General features: G+C 35.5%; 1 protein-coding gene across 2 annotated transcripts; it reads left to right on the top strand.

Annotated features, from left to right (window-relative positions):
* Window positions 1-806: 806 nt before the first annotated feature.
* PA200 (proteasome activating protein 200) lies at window positions 807-17046 on the top strand. Of its 2 annotated transcripts, XM_089058178.1 has the most exons (36): window positions 807-916; window positions 1005-1214; window positions 2182-2284; window positions 2366-2478; window positions 2934-3056; window positions 3641-3742; window positions 3838-4003; window positions 4698-4814; window positions 4904-4971; window positions 5076-5177; window positions 5245-5461; window positions 5549-5770; window positions 5849-5976; window positions 6100-6232; window positions 6337-6555; window positions 6633-6788; window positions 7342-7418; window positions 7555-7763; window positions 8527-8743; window positions 8819-8898; window positions 8976-9093; window positions 9176-9346; window positions 9456-9624; window positions 9714-9757; window positions 9855-9897; window positions 10008-10150; window positions 10242-10336; window positions 10483-11366; window positions 12245-12523; window positions 12631-12726; window positions 13453-13631; window positions 14204-14285; window positions 14400-14524; window positions 15699-15791; window positions 16603-16756; window positions 16836-17046. In XM_089058178.1, the coding sequence occupies exons 2-36, from the start codon at window positions 1054-1056 to the stop codon at window positions 16875-16877; spliced, it is 5430 nt and encodes a 1809-aa protein (XP_088914304.1). In that variant the 5' UTR covers window positions 807-916; window positions 1005-1053; the 3' UTR covers window positions 16878-17046. The 2 variants fall into 2 exon arrangements, with proteins under 2 accessions (XP_088914304.1, XP_047940082.1); XM_048084125.2 differs by lacking the exon at window positions 807-916 and having other exon boundaries at window positions 933-1214; window positions 6115-6232.
* The last annotated feature ends 1909 nt before the right edge of the window (window positions 17047-18955 follow it).

The following is an 18955-nucleotide window of genomic DNA, read 5'->3' as shown; positions in this document are numbered from 1 at the left end:
TATCTTTGAGTATTAAAGATTCTCTTTCTATTTTCTAATTTATTCATTTTTTCTGGTTTTTCTATTTTATTTTACAAATTGTACATTAAAAAAATGTGTAAATGAGACTATCTTTGGTTGACATAGGAAGAATAAAAAATTGGGATATCATTCTAACCAAAAATAACAATATTGGTCAAGAAAATGATAATGAAATCAACCGAAGAAACACACTAAGCTACAATAATAGAGCAAATTAAAAGTCTGGATATATTTTTAAAGAATGAGAAGCACGTTTGATATTACTACTTGATGGATTAAATTTATAGTTTTCTCTTATAAGTTACCCCCTCCATTCTATGGTAAGTGATACTCCGTCCGCGAATAAGAGTCTCATTTTTCTATTTTGATCCGTCCGTGAATAGGAGTTTCAGTTCATAATTACCATAAATAGTAAAGAGATCCAACATTCCACCTACTCATTCCACTCACATATATTATTTAAAACTAATATATATAAGTGAGACCCATATTCCACTAAATCTTTTCCATCCACTTTTTTTAACATTTATTAAAATCTATATTGGAATGGAATGAGACTCTTATTCGCGGACGGAGCGAGTATACGATATAAGTAGAATTTTTTTAAGCATGAGTTTTAGAAAGACAATTTGTGATAAGTGAGACACTTTTTTAAGCAATGAATTTAAAAAAATAATTTTAGAATATTAAATATTTAAAATGAAAAGATTAAAGTAATAGAAGTAGTCAAGTAGATGAGATAGTAATTTATTGACTCACTCAAAGAGAAAATAAAAAGTATTTACCGAAATTGGTGAATACACGTGTATTTTAATTTTTGCAGCGGAATTCATAGCCGTCGTCACTTCCGGTAGCAAGTCGGGATTTCTGTCTCTATTTCTTGGCCAAAAAGAAAGTAAACACTAAACAAAGACTCGTTTATATAATATCGTTATTACCCCAAAATCTCTCTTCTAATTTCATTTTCCTTTTCATTCACACAGCTACAGGCCACGGATTTAACCTCTTTCTGCAATCCGATTCTGCAACACTATGCATCTCTACAACGCATGGCTTCCGCCCTCCGTCGCGGAGGACACGAAGCGCGAGAAGGAGGCATTCTCCGGAGTCGTCAAGTCCGTTAAGGAGTCTTTCAATCCCGACGATTCCGAATCGGTTTACTCTACTCTTAAATGGGTCTCCGTCATTGACCTGTTAAGTCTTACCACTTTTAATTCTCTTAATTTTGTTTGATTCTCAATTCATTTTGCACTTCCAATTGTTTATGTTTGAGCTTCAAGTTCCGTAAACTAGTGCTTTACCGACTCTTATCTTTTGTTTTGATTTAGTGTTCGTGGATTTATTTTACTGAAATCAATTTTATTCACTCAATTCCACTTCTGATTTCCGAATTGCTGTACGATTACCTAGAACTAATTTCGAGGAATGTATCTGTTTTTTGCCAGTGTGATATCATCCATTCAGATGAATAAAATGTCCAGCAAATGAAGTTTGTAATCCATTTAGTGTTAGTCTTTGCATTTTGGAAAATAATTGCGTGAGGTTAACCCATGTATATCTAGAATTTAGAAATGAAACATTTGGTTTTCGGCATAAAATGATTTTATGTAATGTTGTTTTATAAGTTGATGAAGAGAGAATAAAGTAATAGAGATAAAAAGTAGAGATGATGTTGTTTCCATTTTAGGAAACGTTTAGGTGTATTATGTCTAGAGCCAAGGTTGTTTTTCACTTTTACTCAAATAATTTACATGTTGTCATTTCATCCTCTCGAGTATAGACTATAGACTCAAGGAAAATGGAGTAGTCAATAACAAAAGGTAAATTCCTAGATCCACTTGGTTTTTTCCAAGAAACTTAATCCAGTTGTGCTCTCACTTATCTCTTCTCTACCTACTCCAGATTGTAATATTCGTTATAATTTATATATACTATGATTGTATATGTATCTATACAAACTATGTGTCTGTATATTTAATTTTATCCATTCTAAAACTTTCTAATCAAAACTAATAAAAGCTATTTTAATTGAGTGTACATTTCAACTTGGAGCTGCTGCAAAATCCACCTTGGGACAGATGTAGTAGTTTGTATTACTGACATGTAGTTTGTATGGGTTTGTAAGTAATTAAGGTTTATTCTTTATCTTTTATCGTGCAGTTTTGTGAAGGCTAAAAGTGATTTAATGGTCGAAGATGTTTCTGCCATTGTTGAAGTTGGATTGCAACTGTTTCAAATATCAGAAAACAAGCTATATGCACAGGTACATATTTGGTTTATATTGTTCCTAATGAAGTTGCCTTGTTTATATGCTCTGAGTTCTTCTATTACATGTTGAAATTAGGTTAGATGGGGAAACATTCTAGTGAAATTGTTGAACAAGTACAGGAAAAAGTTATCCTTAAAAGTTCAGTGGAAGCCTCTATATGATATTTTGATTCACACACACTTTACAAGGTAAGGTCCATGACCCTGACTTTTCTTGTTTCTTCAATACTTTTTTTGTGCCTTTTCTTCTAAATAATTCCTAAACCTGATTTTCAATGGGTTAAACTTTAAAGTATATGTTACAAAGTGATCTAGGGGTTTCCTTGCGTAAGCTTGGCATTTTGTTTGGGCTTTCCAAGATTATGTTGTTTCTATGTGGACCTAGCCATGGTGTTAGTAATGGCCATTAACATTCCCCAGGGTTCTGGGTTCTATAGCACCCTTTGACAAACCTTCTGCAGAATGCAGTTGAATAAAGACCACCGAGTTGCAGCAACCGGCGGTTGTTTATGCATTTATATGGTGTGGTGTGTGAAGCTGTGTATTATATATACCATAGTTGTTGTATAATCTAGTGGCTTTGGGTATCAGTTCTTGTTCTTCTCCTCTATATTCATATCAGTAGATGTTCATTCCTGATCCAGGAACACTGGCCCTGAAGGATGGCGAGTCAGACAACGACATTTTGAAACAGTTACTTCCCTTGTTCGATCTTGTCGAAGATTTTTCCCAGCAGGTTCTGCTTTTCAGATATGGTCCGAATTCAGGTGTCTTTCTTATTTACTAAAATTCTAGCTTTGGATACTTTTCTAAAATACCGTACTAGTCAGCTAGGCGTATAAAATATTGGAGGAAACTTTTACATATTTTATACTATTAATTATTGTTACCGTTTTCTTTCTTCAAATTGAGTTTAAGTTTGATGGTTGCATTTGGTAACAGTCAAGTACTTTCTATGTCCTGTGATTCCCGTCAACGATAGCATTATAAGCAACTTAACTCGTGGATGTTGGGAAAAAACTGTTTTGGCCCTTTTATGAAGCTTTTCTTCCATCAACTTTTTACTCTTATATTTTTTACTATAGTTATCAACTGCACTGCAATAACAACATATACATCCAAATTCTTATTATCTGTTTTAAAATGGATATTCCAATCACTTTGATTTACTGAATGATCTGAATCAGCCAACCTTCTCAAAAAGCATACATCAATAGGATTTCCTCATGAGTCACGGGAACATATCTTCATTCCAGTCTTTGCTAATTATAAATATTATTTCACTTCATTTTATAGCTGTTGCATCAAATTTTGATTTAATATACAACATTTTTGTTGAAATCAATTTCAGATCTCTGATGGAGAACCCATGGCATAATGCTTCTTTTGAGGGTGCAGGGTTTGTCCGACTTTTTCTCCCTACTAACATCGAAAATATGGATTTCTTTCAAGAGTAAGGAGTGGCAGTCTTCTTTTCTGTAATTTCTTTATATGATGAATGGGGTTTCATTTTGATGGTACATTTAATATCTTTCATCTTTGTTGCAGTGAATGGATTAAAAATTGTTTAGATCATTGGGGTTCAATACCAAATTGTCAATTTTGGAACAGCCAATGGGCCTCTCTCACTGCTCGAGTCATAAAGAACTATAAGTTCATTGACTGGGAAAGTTTTCTCCCAGATCTGTTTAATATTTACTTGAACATGTTTGAGGTAACTCTGCTTCTTTACGTGCTCTAGCTATTAATTACATTGTAAAATATGACGTTCAAGGTTTCTATCATTCCATACTGAGAATCTGTTGTACCCATTTATTGAGGATGTTGTAGAAGTTTCTTTGTACTCCCTCCGTCTCATTAGTGTTGGAGCAATTCTTTTGAGCACAGAGATTAAGAAATAAATATTTAATGAGTTAACTGGAGTGAGAATAAAGTACTAGAGAATATAAAATAGGAGAGTTGTGAGATAATAAAGTAAAGAGGGATTTAGTGTATTTTATTTTGCCTGAAAAAGGAAATGACCCAACTGTAATGGGATGGCCCAAACAGGAATATGACCCAACAGTAAAGGGACGGAGGAATTACATGGGAAGTCATAATATATTAAAGAATGCAAATTGAACTTGAATAGCGTTGTAAGCAGGTGGTAGCAGATTTCAGTATTTTTTTAATTATTAATTTACAAACTTTACATATGATGCCATCTGCTTCCATGGAGTTATTTGACTCACATTATTCTTCGTGTGATTGGTAATGCCTCATGGTCTGCATAGTCCATGAATGTTAGTCCTTATTCATGGTTCCTGTGGCCATCTACTTATGGAACAAGTCAAGCATGCAAAGAGAGCTTTCGCATTAAAGGAACTTTCACTGTGTGTGAAGTGTATATGTGATGTTTGTTTGTGCAGGTTCCTGTGGCTAATGGTACTGGATCTTATCCATTTTCTATAGATGTTCCTGGAAACACGAGATTTTTGTTTGCAAACCGGTCTGTGTCACAATCAAAGGCCATTGCTAAATCTATAGTAAGTTTTCTGTGATCTTCCTAGCAGTTGAACCAGCAGGCCAAAGTCACATGGAATATTATGGTTTGACTTATCTTGATCCAATGCAGGTGTATCTATTGAAACCTGGTGGCTCAGCCCAATGGCACTTTGCGAAATTGGCCAATCTCTTAGAGCAGTTTGTTTCCTATTATTATTACTTATTATTATTTGTCTGACCATTTCCTTCATTCTGAAGTCTTCATTTTATTTTTATTAACCATATATTTTGTTATTTTTCAGATATTACCATCCTTCAAATGGTGGGCGGTGGACTTACTCATTGGAGCGCCTTTTGTTCCACTTGGTGAATACCTTCCAGAAGCGCTTGCAACATGAGCAACTGTAAGAAATCTTCAGAACGACTAATCTGAACTATGATGACAAAATTTCTGAAAGAGTACTATTCCAGGATCAAAGATAGCAGCAAACAATCTGGACTATTCCTGACGAAGTCTGAAAGGGTTGATTTTGTGAATACCATACTGAAGTTAATTGATCGTGGCCAATATAGCAAAAATGAGCACCTATCTGAAACAGTAGCAACTGCAACATCTATCTTGTCATATGTTGAGCCATCTTTGGTTTTACCTTTCCTAGCGTCTAGGTTCCACATGGCTTTGGAGACAGTAAGTCCTACATGAGGCTATGAGAATTTCCTGCTTTACTACTCATGACTACCTTTAATTGTAATTTACTTGATGTGTGTCTATCAGATGACAGCAACACACCAGTTGAAGAGTGCCTTGGCATCTGTAGCATTCGCTGGAAGACCACTGTTCCTTACCTCTTTAACAGCCTTCCCTATGGACCATGGATCTGATTCATTTGCTGATCTACTGATGATATCTTTATCGAATGCTCTGCTTGGCATGGATGCCAATGATCCTCCCAAAACCTTGGCCACTATGCAACTGCTTGGTTCTATATTCTCTAATGTGAGGCTCTTTACTCAAGCCTTATAGTTTAACTATGTGTAATACTTTAGTATTTATCTTGTAATCTTTCATTTGCAGATGTCGACAGTGGATGATGATATAACTGAAGGGTCATTGCTCCCATCATTTTGCTTCTCAGAGTGGCTTGATGAGTTCTTGTGCCGGCTATTTTCTCTTCTCCAACACTTGGAACCTAGTAGTGTACTGTAAGATGATATTATATATTATACCTTCTTTCTCTTATAAACAAAGTCAAAATAGTTCATTTTCATTATTTGTTAGCATTGTTTGGTGGTTTCTCTCTATCAGTGAACCTTGAGAATAAGTAGTCAGTGGTGCTGCAGGAATGAAGGCACTCACACACCATCAACTTCAGGGACTTTCCTGGTGGAGGAGGGGCCATACTACTTTTGTATGCTAGAAATATTGCTCGGGAGGCTCTCAGCTTCTCTGTACAAGCAGGTACTTGGGCTATACATGATTCTATATATTTAGTTTCAGTCTATTTAGATTGTCTTGGTCTCACCTTATCAAAAGATGCTCTGAACTTGTATTAATCTCGATAGGCTCTCAAGAAAATTTCCAAGTTTGTCACGACAAGTATTCTTCCTGGAGCAATAGCAGAAATCGGACTACTTTGCTGTGCATGTGTTCATTCAAATCCACAAGATGCAACCGTTCAACTAATCAAACCAATTTTGGAGTCAGTTACCACTTCTTTGGAAGCGACACCCAAAACAGGTTACAGAAATAGAGCAACTTCTAATGCGTCGTCCTCAAAAAAGGTTGTTATTCTATAAATGTCATTGATGGGTTTAAGTTCTACTGGAATTCCTTATTCACGGGATTGTATTATTTCTAGGAAAAATCAATTCTATCGCCAGCTCTTGAAACTGCTATTGAGTATCAGTTAAAAGTACTCTCAGTGGCAATCAGTTATGGAGGTCCAGCACTTTTATCTTACAGAGAGCAATTCAAAGAAGTTCTTAGTTCTGCATTTGATTCGACATCTTGGAAGGTTTGTTTTAGCTTCAGTTTACTGGATTGCATTTGCATGCTTATCCAAATATTTGGTTGTGCCACACCACAACACAAGTGTGCTGTCCCATAATAAACCAATATTTTCAAGATAGAAATAAACATATTAATTGACATAACCATTGAGTTCAGGATTAGAGAAAAACAAGATACTAAATTAGGTTTAGTAGGTCTTCAAAAAGCTGTGTCAATTATCCTCGACAAGTCCCATTTGTCAAAATAGATTGTAGATGGTCCTCCGTTGCTATCCTCATCAGGACTGTCTTCCTTGACAAGTCCTATTTATCAAAATAGGTTACAATGTTTGGGTGGGTGTTATATAGGTCTTCAAATGCTCAGATTTGTTGATCTTCATTAGAAATGATGCAGGAAGTAAATTTTTAATTATATATATTGATGGAGTGAGATGTTATGTATTGGGCCTGTATTGAGATCTCAGATCCACAAATATATACATGCATTATCTAATGACTCTAATCCCAATCTAGAGGAGTTATCCTCTCAATATTTAATTGGAGAGACTTATTTTGTAGGTTAATGGAGCTGGTGACCATGTCCTTCGCTCTCTTTTAGGAAGCCTTGTTCACTATTATCCTATTGATCAGTACAAGTATGTCTAACTCTTTCACATAATTTACTTAACAAGTAGCTCACATTCCTTATGCAGTTTGTGCACGTATATATGTATGTCTACATGTATTTACTCTTCCTTTCCTTTGATGTGACTACATATCATGTCTTCTCAGGTGTATTATGCATCATCCTTCTGCTGCTTCACTAGAGGAGTGGGTTGACATGAAAGATTTTTCACTAGATAAGCCAATAATGGGGCCAAAGTGGCATGTCCCCATTGAGGATGAAATCAGTTTTGCAAATGAGCTTCTAAAGCTGCACTTTGAATCTGCTCTAGATGACCTACTGACAATATGCCAATCTAAAATCCATTCCGACCCAGGTATGCATGAATCCAGTTCTCTTATAAGTTGTAAATAAATTGATGTGTATGAGTAATGAGTTGGCAACAACTTTACATAAATGAAAATGCTCATATTTTTATGGGACAAGCGAAAATGGTAAGTGCCCATATTTTTATGGGACAGAGGGAGTTGTTTTTACATTTTAGTAGGACCTATTAGGCAGTGGTTCCATGGAGAACCTTTTGAAAATGAGAACTTTGAGAACTGAAAATCATATCTCATACATTAATATAGTTGGCATCACAAAACATATCAGGTATTGATATTGAGTCTATTTGCGAACTGATAGTGTTGTGTTCTGACTTTAAGATAAGTTTTGTCATGATCCATCTCCTATATATATATATATATATATATATGTTATGACAGGGGTGCGCTATAATACCAACTTTTCTTAATTTGCTAACTTTCTAACTCATCAACGTAGTATCTAAAAAATGTCAACACGATGACACTGGTATGTCAACACAAATTTAGTTGACATGCTTATGCATTTGTGTTTGACTTTTAAAAATAGATGTCAACACAAAGACACAAGTATATCAACTAAATTTGTGTTGAAATTTTTTAGATACTGCATTGATGTGTTATCAAGTTAGCAATTTAAGAAAAGTTAGCAATTGATCACATCTCTATTATATAATATTAAAAACAGATATCTTGCATGGGGGCTTTTCTTTGTTCTGTTTTTAGATTGTTTACTTTATACTGACCGACTTATTTGTACTTTTTAATGCCCAGGAGACGAGAAAGATCACTTTAAAGTGACTCTTCTACGGGTTGACTCTTCATTACAAGGTGTTTTATCATGTTTACCTGATTTCAGGCCGTCCTCTGAGAATGGGATGGTTAAAGAGGCAGGAGCTTCTCCTTTTCTGATTGCTGGGGCAACAGGCTCATGTGTTGGCAGCACAGAGTTACGGCAAAAGGCTGCTAACGTCATCCATGAAACCTGCAAGTAAATATCTTTTCCTCTACTCTTAATGTCTTAACATTCATGTCCCTTTAAACTCACACTACCATGTTTCTACAGATATTTGTTGAAGGAGAAGTCCGATGATAGCATTTTATTGCTACTTCTCATTCGTATAATGGATACATTAGGAAATCATGGTGAGAATACCCTGTAAGGACTTGTATACTTAAGTTGGTGGTTGATTTTGTACTCACTCTTCTCTATGATCCTACAGGAAGTGCTGAATATGAAGAGTGGTCTAATCACAGGCAGGCCTGGAAACTAGAATCTACTGCTGTAGTAGAGCCTCCTATTAATTTTATCACGTCATCACATTCAAAAGGAAAACGAAGGTGGGCTTATACCATGATTTATGTACTTCGATGTTTTTACAAAAATATCATAGGCCTAATAGCTGAATGGTTTCTGTTGTAGGCCTAGGTGGGCCCTAATAGACAAAGCTTATATGCATAATACTTGGAGATCATCACAGTCATCATATCATTTGTTCCGTACCAGCAAGAACATGTTTCCATCAGAACATGTTACAGTGCTAATGGACGACCTACTTGAACTCTGTTTACATAGTTATGAAACTGTGCGAAGGTGAGTTCTGCAACTCTTTTCATCTATGTCTACTTGTGCATGGATAGATAATACATTGTTCTCACCTTCTTGTGGCAATTTTTGAGTATGTATGTGTATTTGTTCCCAGGCTTGCTGCGAAATGTATCTTGAAGTTGATGAAAAGATGGCCATCAACAATTTCAAAGTGTGTGGTGTCTCTTTCTGAAAATCTTAAAAACTCCAGCTTGCCTGAAAATGCAGTCTTGGGTTCTTGTGCTGTACTTACATCCCAAACTGTTCTTAAGCGTTTGACAACGGTATGACTACAGAAAATTGTTTGGTTAAAAATACTGTGAAAAGAGTTCTGTTAGTTCTTTTGACACTTTTCACATTTTCGTTACTCCAGGACAGGAAGGCTTTGTCGTCATTCCTTCTTGGAATTTTATACAGGTATCGATGCTTTCTATATATTGTTTTTATCCCAGATTGTTTTTTGAGTAGACCATAAGTGTGGCTTATATGCTATTTTCGTGTATGTGTTTTGAAGCTCCCATAATGAATCCCAAAAGGCTCAGAAAGCAATTACTGAGGTTAGCTAGATGATACAGTTGCAGCGTGTCATTTACCATCGGGTTGTCAAATTCCGGTACATAACACCTGGATATTCCGTAATTGTTTTTTTGTTATGATATGTCTACAGCTTTTTGTCAAGTATAATATCCATTTTGCTGGATTATCAAGAAGCATTTTTCGTGGAGCGAATCATGCTGATGGAACTGAATTTGCTGATTTGGTTGCTGTAATTGGTTCTATGAGTTTTGATAGCACTAATTTGCATTGGCGGTATGGGACATTTATTGCTTCTTGTAGGACTATTATTGCATCAATCTTTACTAAATCAAATTTAATGATACCCATGTGGCCTCTTTTTTAGGTATAATCTAATGGCTAATAGAATTCTGCTGCTGCTGGCTACAGCATCCAGAAATGATCCAAATGTATCCGCAAAGGTTATCGGTCAAATTGCTGGTACGTCACTAACCCTGTTACGCTAATTGAAAAAGGTGTAATTGCTTCTAAATAATACAAACTGTTAGTAGAATTTCTGCCAGTTATGCGAATACCAGTTTACAAGAGCGACTTGCAAATTTTTCAGCTAAGACTTTATTTTCTAGGCCATTTTTTGACGAATCTGAAGAGTCAACTTCCACAGACTAGAATTCTAGCAATCTCGGCACTAAACACTCTTTTAAAGGAGTCACCTTACAAGTTGTCAGCAGATAACACTCCCCATGACGGATATGAAGAGCCCAAGTCATCTATTGGGGAAGCTTTAACAAGTATTTTTCAGGAAGAAAGCTTTTTCAGGGAGACTTTGAATAGTCTGTCTCATGTTCATATCATCAGTGATATAGATACTGCGTCTAGAGGACATGGAAATTCTATGCAGACGTTTGCAGACAAATCAATAACCCGTTTCTATTTTGAGTTTTCTGCTTCATGGCCTCGTACTCCAAGTTGGATATCTTTATTTGGAAGTGATACTTTTTACTCAAACTTTGCCCGGATCTTTAAAAGACTAATTCAAGAATGTGGTATGCCAGTTTTGCTGGCTCTGAGAAATGCACTAGAGGAGTTTGTGGTTGCTAAGGAGAGGTCAAAACAATGTGTTGCTGCTGAAGCATTAGCTGGAGTGCTGCATTCAGATGTCCATGGGATTTCAGAAGCATGGGATAGCTGGTTGGTTGTCCAGTTACAGAACATTATTCATGCTCCATCAGTGGAATCTATTCCGGAATGGGTTGCAAGTATACGTTATGCTGTCACTGGGAAGGGGAAATCTGGAACTAAGGCTCCTTTTCTAAGAGAGAAAATAATTGATTGCTTGATGAAGCCTTTACCAGAAACAGTGACTACTTCTGTGGTTGCCAAGCGCTATACTTTTCTTTCAGCTGCCCTTATAGAAGTATCTCCTCCAAGAATGTCTGAAGCAGAATCGTTGTTTCATCATGGTCTTCTGAAAGAATTATTGAGCAACATGAGCCTCTCATCGGCGCAGGTTAGTGACTTTATTTCCATACATGTGCTTTAGAGAAAGAGTATGATATATCATTATTTGCCTCCCTGTTTTTAATTATGGCTTATATTAGTGGGCCAGTACTAAGGGTGAATCTCATGTGAATACCATGGAATAAGGTTTGATCTTGATCCTATTCCATTCCAAAAATGTAAAGTTCGACACAATTGGGATTTATGAGCTGCAGCTCTCTGAATTTTGTTGTTTCTGTAATCAGTTTCCATACCAAGTGGAATATTCAATCAATTTTTCTCAGTTTTCAGTGTCTGCATTGATGCAGGACCAAATTATAGATAAGTGTTAAGAACATGTTTTACCTCTTCATTTGTTTTCTGTTTCTCTACGCCCTTCCCTACAGGGTCTTTTGTTCTACTCCCTCCGTTCGCGAGAAAAATAGGCTCATTGTTGGACGGCATGGGTTTTAATGAGAAATTGGTAAATTAAGAGAGAGAAGGAGAAAAAAGTGGGTAAAGTATGAGAGAAAGGTTCAATTTTTGGAATGGGACTATTTTTCGTGGACATACCAAAATTGCAAAATGAGACTATTTCGTGGACGGAGGGAGAATTTACTTTTCTGGGTTGGGGACAAAAAGTTTTGAACAAATCGGATTATTTCTTGTTGGAATACAACTGCCAGAAACCAGATATCTTAATACTTTTGTAAGCAGATTTTGTAATAATTATCATGGGTTGCTTGTATTTCCAAACTCTTCTGGGATCACCATTTGGTAGCTGTGTATTGACTGGTTACTGAATGTGACTGCTTCCTGTAATTTGAATTCGTACTTTGTATTGTATTTTACCAATTCATGACTGGTTTCTGGGTGTATCCTTCATGTAATTGACTATTTATTTAACAGGTGAGGGAAGCAATTGGTGTTACACTTTCTGTATTATGTTCAAACCTTCGACTTTGTCCGACCTGTGGCAGTGGTCACTTGCAAGAAGTGGGAGCCAGTACTTCAGACATGAGCACCACAGGAAGCTGGGATCACTATTTGGTGAAACGAGCTTCGGAATTGGTAATTAAGATACAGAGTATTAGTGCATCAGAAAGTTTAGAAATTCCAACAAAGCCAATAACAGAAAACGGGCTGTCTAGTGAGGATTCGAAAGACGATATTAGATGGATGGAAACGGTATCTTTTTGCTTACACACTTGTCTGATTCTTGGATAAAGTAAATCCTTCCTTTTCTTCCCATGTTGGTTATGGGAGCAATTGATTCAAGCTTTCTCTATGTGCAGTTGTTTCATTTTATGATATCATCCTTGAAGTCTGGAAGGTCTTCAGCTTTGTTGGATGTTATAGTGGAACTTCTATATCCAGTGATATCTTTACAGGTAAATCTCTGTGAGTTTTATGCTTCTATGGGTCTGGTCCACATTGATAGCCTGACATTAAATTGATTGAACAAAAAAAAGCACTTGCAGTTGCTTTTGTCTCTGTTATGTTCATATATTAATTATTGTAGCATCTCTTTTCATGAGTTAAAGAACTAGCCTTGACTTGGTCCAGCACTGTTGGCTTATGGCCGAAACTGAAAAACCTAATGGAATAATACAAGCAGCCAGAAAATTCTTAGTTCTTTTGTTTTTCTAGAGTTGTTTATAGCCTTGAAGAGACATGGATGTTCCTTATGAAGAGTTTTTCCTTTTGACATTGCAATTCAAGGCAGTTAACTGATTTGAATAGCCTAAGCTATGTGCCTTCACCACTAGAACTTTATAATATTAACCCAGTTTAGTATTCTCGAAACTTAATTATGTTGACTTGATTAGGACTATTGCATTTTTTGAGTCTGTGTATCTAAAGAATTAATTCAACTGGGAGCAATTGAGCTGGCTGGGTTTCCGTCTTCAAATGTATAATATTTTTCTCACGTAATAACTTAATTATGACTATAGCACCTGCTATATACATATTACTGCTTTACTATTATAGAGTACTAGTATTTAGTATTATAATCAAGTAAAATTTATGGAAACTAGTTCTTTCTTTCAATTAAATGTGTCTATGATTTCATGTGCTTCATGCTCTTTATACTCCGTGGATCTTTTTTCTTGAAGGAAACATCAAACAAAGATCTGTCAAATCTAGCCAAGGCGGCTTTTGAATTACTAAAATGGAGGGTGTTTGGGGAGCCTCATCTACGGAAAGCTGTGCCTATTATTGTTTCTTTAGCTAATGATCCAAATTGGAGAACTAGATCTGCAACTCTAACCTTCTTGAGAAGTTTCATGTACAGGTATGCTATAGGTTGGATATGTACATTATGTAGTACTCCCTCCGTCCCAAAAAAGTTGATACAAAACTTTTGGGCATAGAGATTAAGAATTTATATTAAATAAATAGGAGAGATGAAAAAAGTAGGAAAGATAAGAGAGAGTAAAGTAAATGATGGAAAAAAGTAAGAGTGATTAGATGTTTTGTCTTTTGTTAAAAAAGGAAATGACTCAACTTTGTTGGGACGGACTAAAATGGAGTACGACTCAACTTTCTTGGGACGGAGGGAGTATTGTCTTTATATATTTTATGTTCCCGTCATCTATGAACATTACTTGAATTCACCCCAAGGAAGTTTGGCATTTTCTTCACCTATTTAGTTAATTTATTTATGCATTTCAGTAGGTGGTCCCCGTGCGGCCAAAATTGTATGTCTTTCCTAGTATCTCTAAAGAAAAGAATCTTCTGTCTGATATTGCTCTCTGAATTATGTAGGATATCATTATCTGGTTTTCTCATTCTTAATATCATTGGGAGGCTGTATTAACTTTTTCATCGAACAGTATGACTCAGTTTTTTTCCATCTTCTTGCAGACATGCTTTTATTCTCTCAAACACGGATAAACAACAAATCTGGCAAGCTGTGGAAAAGCTCCTAACAGACAGTCAACTTGAGGCAAGGAGTCAATGAGCAATACAGTTCTTTTTTGGCTGTCCAAGGATATAAAATGCATCCTCTTCCGTAAGATGGTTACTGGAAAAATTGATCTTTCGTAATTCTTTTATTCAGGTAAGAGAGCATGCTGCTGCTGTTTTAGCAGGATTGATGAAGGGAGGGGATGTCGACTTAGTTGAAGATTTTCGCAAGAGAGCTTATGAGCAAGCTGATGCTGTACTGAAGAAAAGGAAACAAAGGTAGTTTATTGCTTGAGATTTTCACATATCTTCTGCTTCCCTCATTATATTATATGGAGTAGTTGTCTATGTAATGAGACATGTCTAGAAACTTCTTCTCAGCTACGCGTAATGAAATTTCATTATAGAAATTATTTTTGCATAACTTGCAATAGACAGCAACTTGAGAGGCTTCGTCTTCCAATTGTTCTGGCTTTTTCTTATCCTATTTCATTGTTGTATGTACTTTTTTATTCTTTCTGGCATCTTTTCAGGTTTTATATCCACTTGACTATATTGCTAAGCCCAAAGGTTCTAAACTGCTTTAAACAGTTGCTTAGAACTGAACCCTCGTGTAGACTTTCAGTTTATTGCTATCCCCCTCCAGTGACCAGTCATTAGCTTGTACTCCCTCCGTCCTAGCTAAGATGAGACACTTTCCTTTTTGGTAACAATGACGTAACTTTCTCTCTCCAATTAATACACCCAACCACTTTTTTCTCTCCAGTAAAAATATTCAACTCTCTTTCTCTCTTCATTTAATACTTTTACCCACCTTTTCTCAACATTAACCAAGAACTCCTAAAATCCCATGCCGCCTAAGAAATGTTTCAACTTAGCAAGCATTTAAGTATGGTGCCTTTCTGAAGATTAGTCCAATTACAAAAGATCTCAAGTACATTTAATCCTCTTCTTCTGCTCTCCTTTCCCCCATCTAATCCAAAGATTATTATAGCAATGTGTCAACTTCAATATCTAACAACTGATTCTGAGGTAGAGAGTTTTACGCGTATGTCATTTTGACAGAAACTTTCTTCAAATAATCAACTTTAAAATGTATTCCTCCTCAACCTTGTTCCATTATGGGTAAGTTGACTATTGATATACTCCTGTCCCTTGTTAAGTGATGCATATTCCTTTTTAGGATGTTCCAAGCTATGACTCATTTCCTTTTTCGGCACTCTCTTTTACTTTATTCCCCCCACTTAACTAACAAAACCCCATTATATTAAATCCCGTGCTGAAAAGAAATGCCTCACTTAGTGAGGGACGGAGGAAGTACTACTTAAGTTCTTTATGGACGGTGCTCTCCAAATAGGCAAATATTGAAATAAGTATCTTCTGCTATATCAATATCAACACATTTTGTGTGTGTATATACTTTTTGGTGTAACTTATCAATTTGATATTTCAGGGGCACGGTTTCTGCATTGCCCATTGCGTCCGTACATGGTTCAATACTTGCTTTGGCAGCATGTGTACTGTCAGTTCCCTATGATATTCCAAGGTGAGTTCTACATCTGAACTGCCTAAGATTCTATTTTGGGAACTAGTTGTATATATGCATAGTTCTGGCTAAAACGTAAATGATGGTCATTAATAGTCACCATACCTAGATGTTTTGGTATATCCTTGTTTCTAGTCAACAATAATACAAAGAACTTAGGTTTAATCTTGTGAATGCATTCACAGCTAGGGAAGTATGTGGTAGTTGAAGGAGGTTTTCACGAGTCCCTCTGGAAAGATTAATATGAGCAGGCCAATCTAATCCTGGTTTTGGTTGTTTCTGGGATGGTGATGCTCTTGAGATTTTTTATGTTTTGAACTTTTGTTTTGGTTCTTAAAGATAGAAGTTCAAAAACCATTAAAACCAAACAGAAATGCGAACTCATGACTTTCTTCTTTTGTTTCCGTTTGAGTATAATAGCGCACTACTATCAAAACCGGAATAGCATCGCATCAAATCAGATACACATGAAGATTATTCACACATGTTAAATTATATGAGCAACTTAGGTGGTGTTCGGTTTGCTATATAAAATAATACCAAGATACAATCTAGGATTAAGTTGTGAGACTATTTTATTTGGAGGGGTTTGCTATGACTAAATATTACGTGATTATCCATCTTGGATTGGGTTGTGGAATTCAATATCATGAAACAAACACACTATTAGGGAATTATATACTACATAATAGCTGCACATGAACGAATTTTTCCACGATGGCACGATCAACTTAAGATTGTTGTTACTCTGTCCTTTTATACATGTAAATTAGTAGGGGTTTTGCTGATACTTGAAATGCAAATGTTCCAGTTGGTTGCCGGAGCATGTTACTCTGCTGGCCCGTTTTGTGTCAGAGCCATCGCCTTTGAAATCCACCGTTACGAAAGCGGTTGCTGAATTCCGACGTACCCATGCAGACACTTGGAATGTACATAAAGATTCATTTACCGAAGAGCAACTAGAGGTACAATAAATCTACCTTTTGATGACTCTTGAGTGGAAAATGGATCCTAATTGACAAATTTAATTATGGAATTTTGCAGGTCCTTGCTGATACATCTTCTTCATCTTCATACTTTGCTTGATCTTATAGTCTTTCCCAATTACAATAGCAAATAAACTTGCCGTAGAGATTATTTGTATTGTAAACCCCATACTGTCGTAATAATAATTTTGTTATATTTGTAATCTACCTATTCTCTAGTTATATACATTTATCTTGTTTTATAATCTAGTACTGCTTTGATACTTGTATTAGAAGTCTCTCACACTCCATTTCTCTTAGTTTATCTTGAATAGCTTTAGCTTGAACATGTTGAAAAACAATCAAAAATAGATATTCAGCTATGGACATATTGAATTGGAGAGAAATAATAGAATGATGATACATACCTTATATAAACATCATTCTTGTTAGATGTATATTTAACGTTATTTATTTTATTTTTTAGTTTATTCTTTAAAAAATATTTTAATATTTTTAATTTTTAACAAATCATAAAAATCAAGGATTGATTTGTTCGAGTTTGTTATTTTCATTCATTTCTTTGAAGTTATAGAGAAAATGAAACAAAAATGAGCTTTGATTTTTATCAATTTTATATAATTAAAAATGTTAATAATCTTTTTTAATAAAATTATACTAATTATAAAACAACACTAAATGTGCAAAAACGACGAGAATGATATTTATATAAGGTCTTGGATTGGGTCAATAGTAGACCTTACCTATTTTGATAACGACTCATATACAATCCATTAGATAGAAATAGTAAACGAATCATCCTTCTCATCATTTCTGTTTGTTCCGTATGCATTACTTCCTCTGTTCCTAAACAATTCTTACTTCCGTCCGTCCTATTTAAGATGACACATTTTTCTTTTTAGTTTGTTCCAATTAAGATGACACATTTCCTTTTTTGGAAACTTTCTCTATCCAATTAATATACTCAACCATTTTTTCTCACCCCTATTAAAACATTCATCTTTCTTTCTCTTTCTATTTTGATACTTTCACCATCTTTTCTCTCTCCAATTAAACACATTAATTAATAACTCCTAAAATCTCGTGCCGGCTAAAGAATGTGTCATTTTAACCGGGATGGGGGGAGTACTAGATAATATTTGAAACAACACGAGTTTTAACGAACAATTGATATAGTAAGAGAGATAAAACAAAAAGTGATTGAACTATTATTATTGAAGAATGAGAGCCAACTTATTAGAGAGAAAAAAGTTTCCATAAATAGAATTGGTCTATTTTTAAGGACATTCTAAAATGGCAAATATGATTTATTTTTGTCGTAGCCTCCCCTCCCCATTAGATTTGTAGCGTTATCAAGCATCAATTTGAGCTCGACACTTCTCTGTGTCAAAACATCACTTCAATGTAATCCAAAATCCATTTCTATTTTTGCTAAACTTTTTTTTATAATGAGATAAGATATCTGCTCCGCTAACAATACTCAAATTACTTTTTCTTATAATTTTTTTCATAATTTACCAATTGGGAATTAAAATTCATTCGTCCCAAAATATCTATTCTTATAGGACGTAAGGAGTGTGTTTTAATTCAAATTCATACCACTTGAATGAGTGATAAGGCTAATTTCATGCATCGCTTATGTGATTAAAAATCACCAATTACTGGGTCTAACACAATTTTTAAGCCAGGTGTGTGGAGGAATTCGCTAGGTCCAGGAAGAACTGAAGGCAGTGGACCAGCGAAGGAAGGAGACGAAAAGTGAGCAGAATCAAGGAAGAAAATGGCTAGACGAAGGGAGTCCAAAGCTGAGGGCAAAGAATACTATTCACACAAAAGAGTCTCTGCTGGACCCACTTCCACGCTTATATAAAGAGGAGCATGCAACACACAATATAGACATGATTTAGCTCTCAGCTCACACACTCACACTCACACACACACACTTGGAAAAAACGGGGATTCTGGGGTAGTTTAGAGGTTCATCTTTGGGAAATTCTGTTGCAACACCGTCCTCAAGAAGGACGAAGATACAATTGTTTACTTTTCAGCTTTTGCGTTTTGATTTCCGTCGAACTTCACCGTTTTCGAAGTCGATTGCTCGTTTGCTACTTATCGTTTATCTATGAATTTTATTTTACGTCACGATGGTGTTGATTTTTTGTTGATTTACGTTGATTC

Source organism: Salvia hispanica, chromosome 5, assembly GCF_029641045.1.
Source record: "Salvia hispanica isolate PSC_SH4W2 chromosome 5, Shi_PSC_v1, whole genome shotgun sequence".
NCBI lineage: Eukaryota > Viridiplantae > Streptophyta > Magnoliopsida > Lamiales > Lamiaceae > Salvia > Salvia hispanica.
This window is presented reverse-complemented; position numbering and strand designations above follow the sequence as displayed.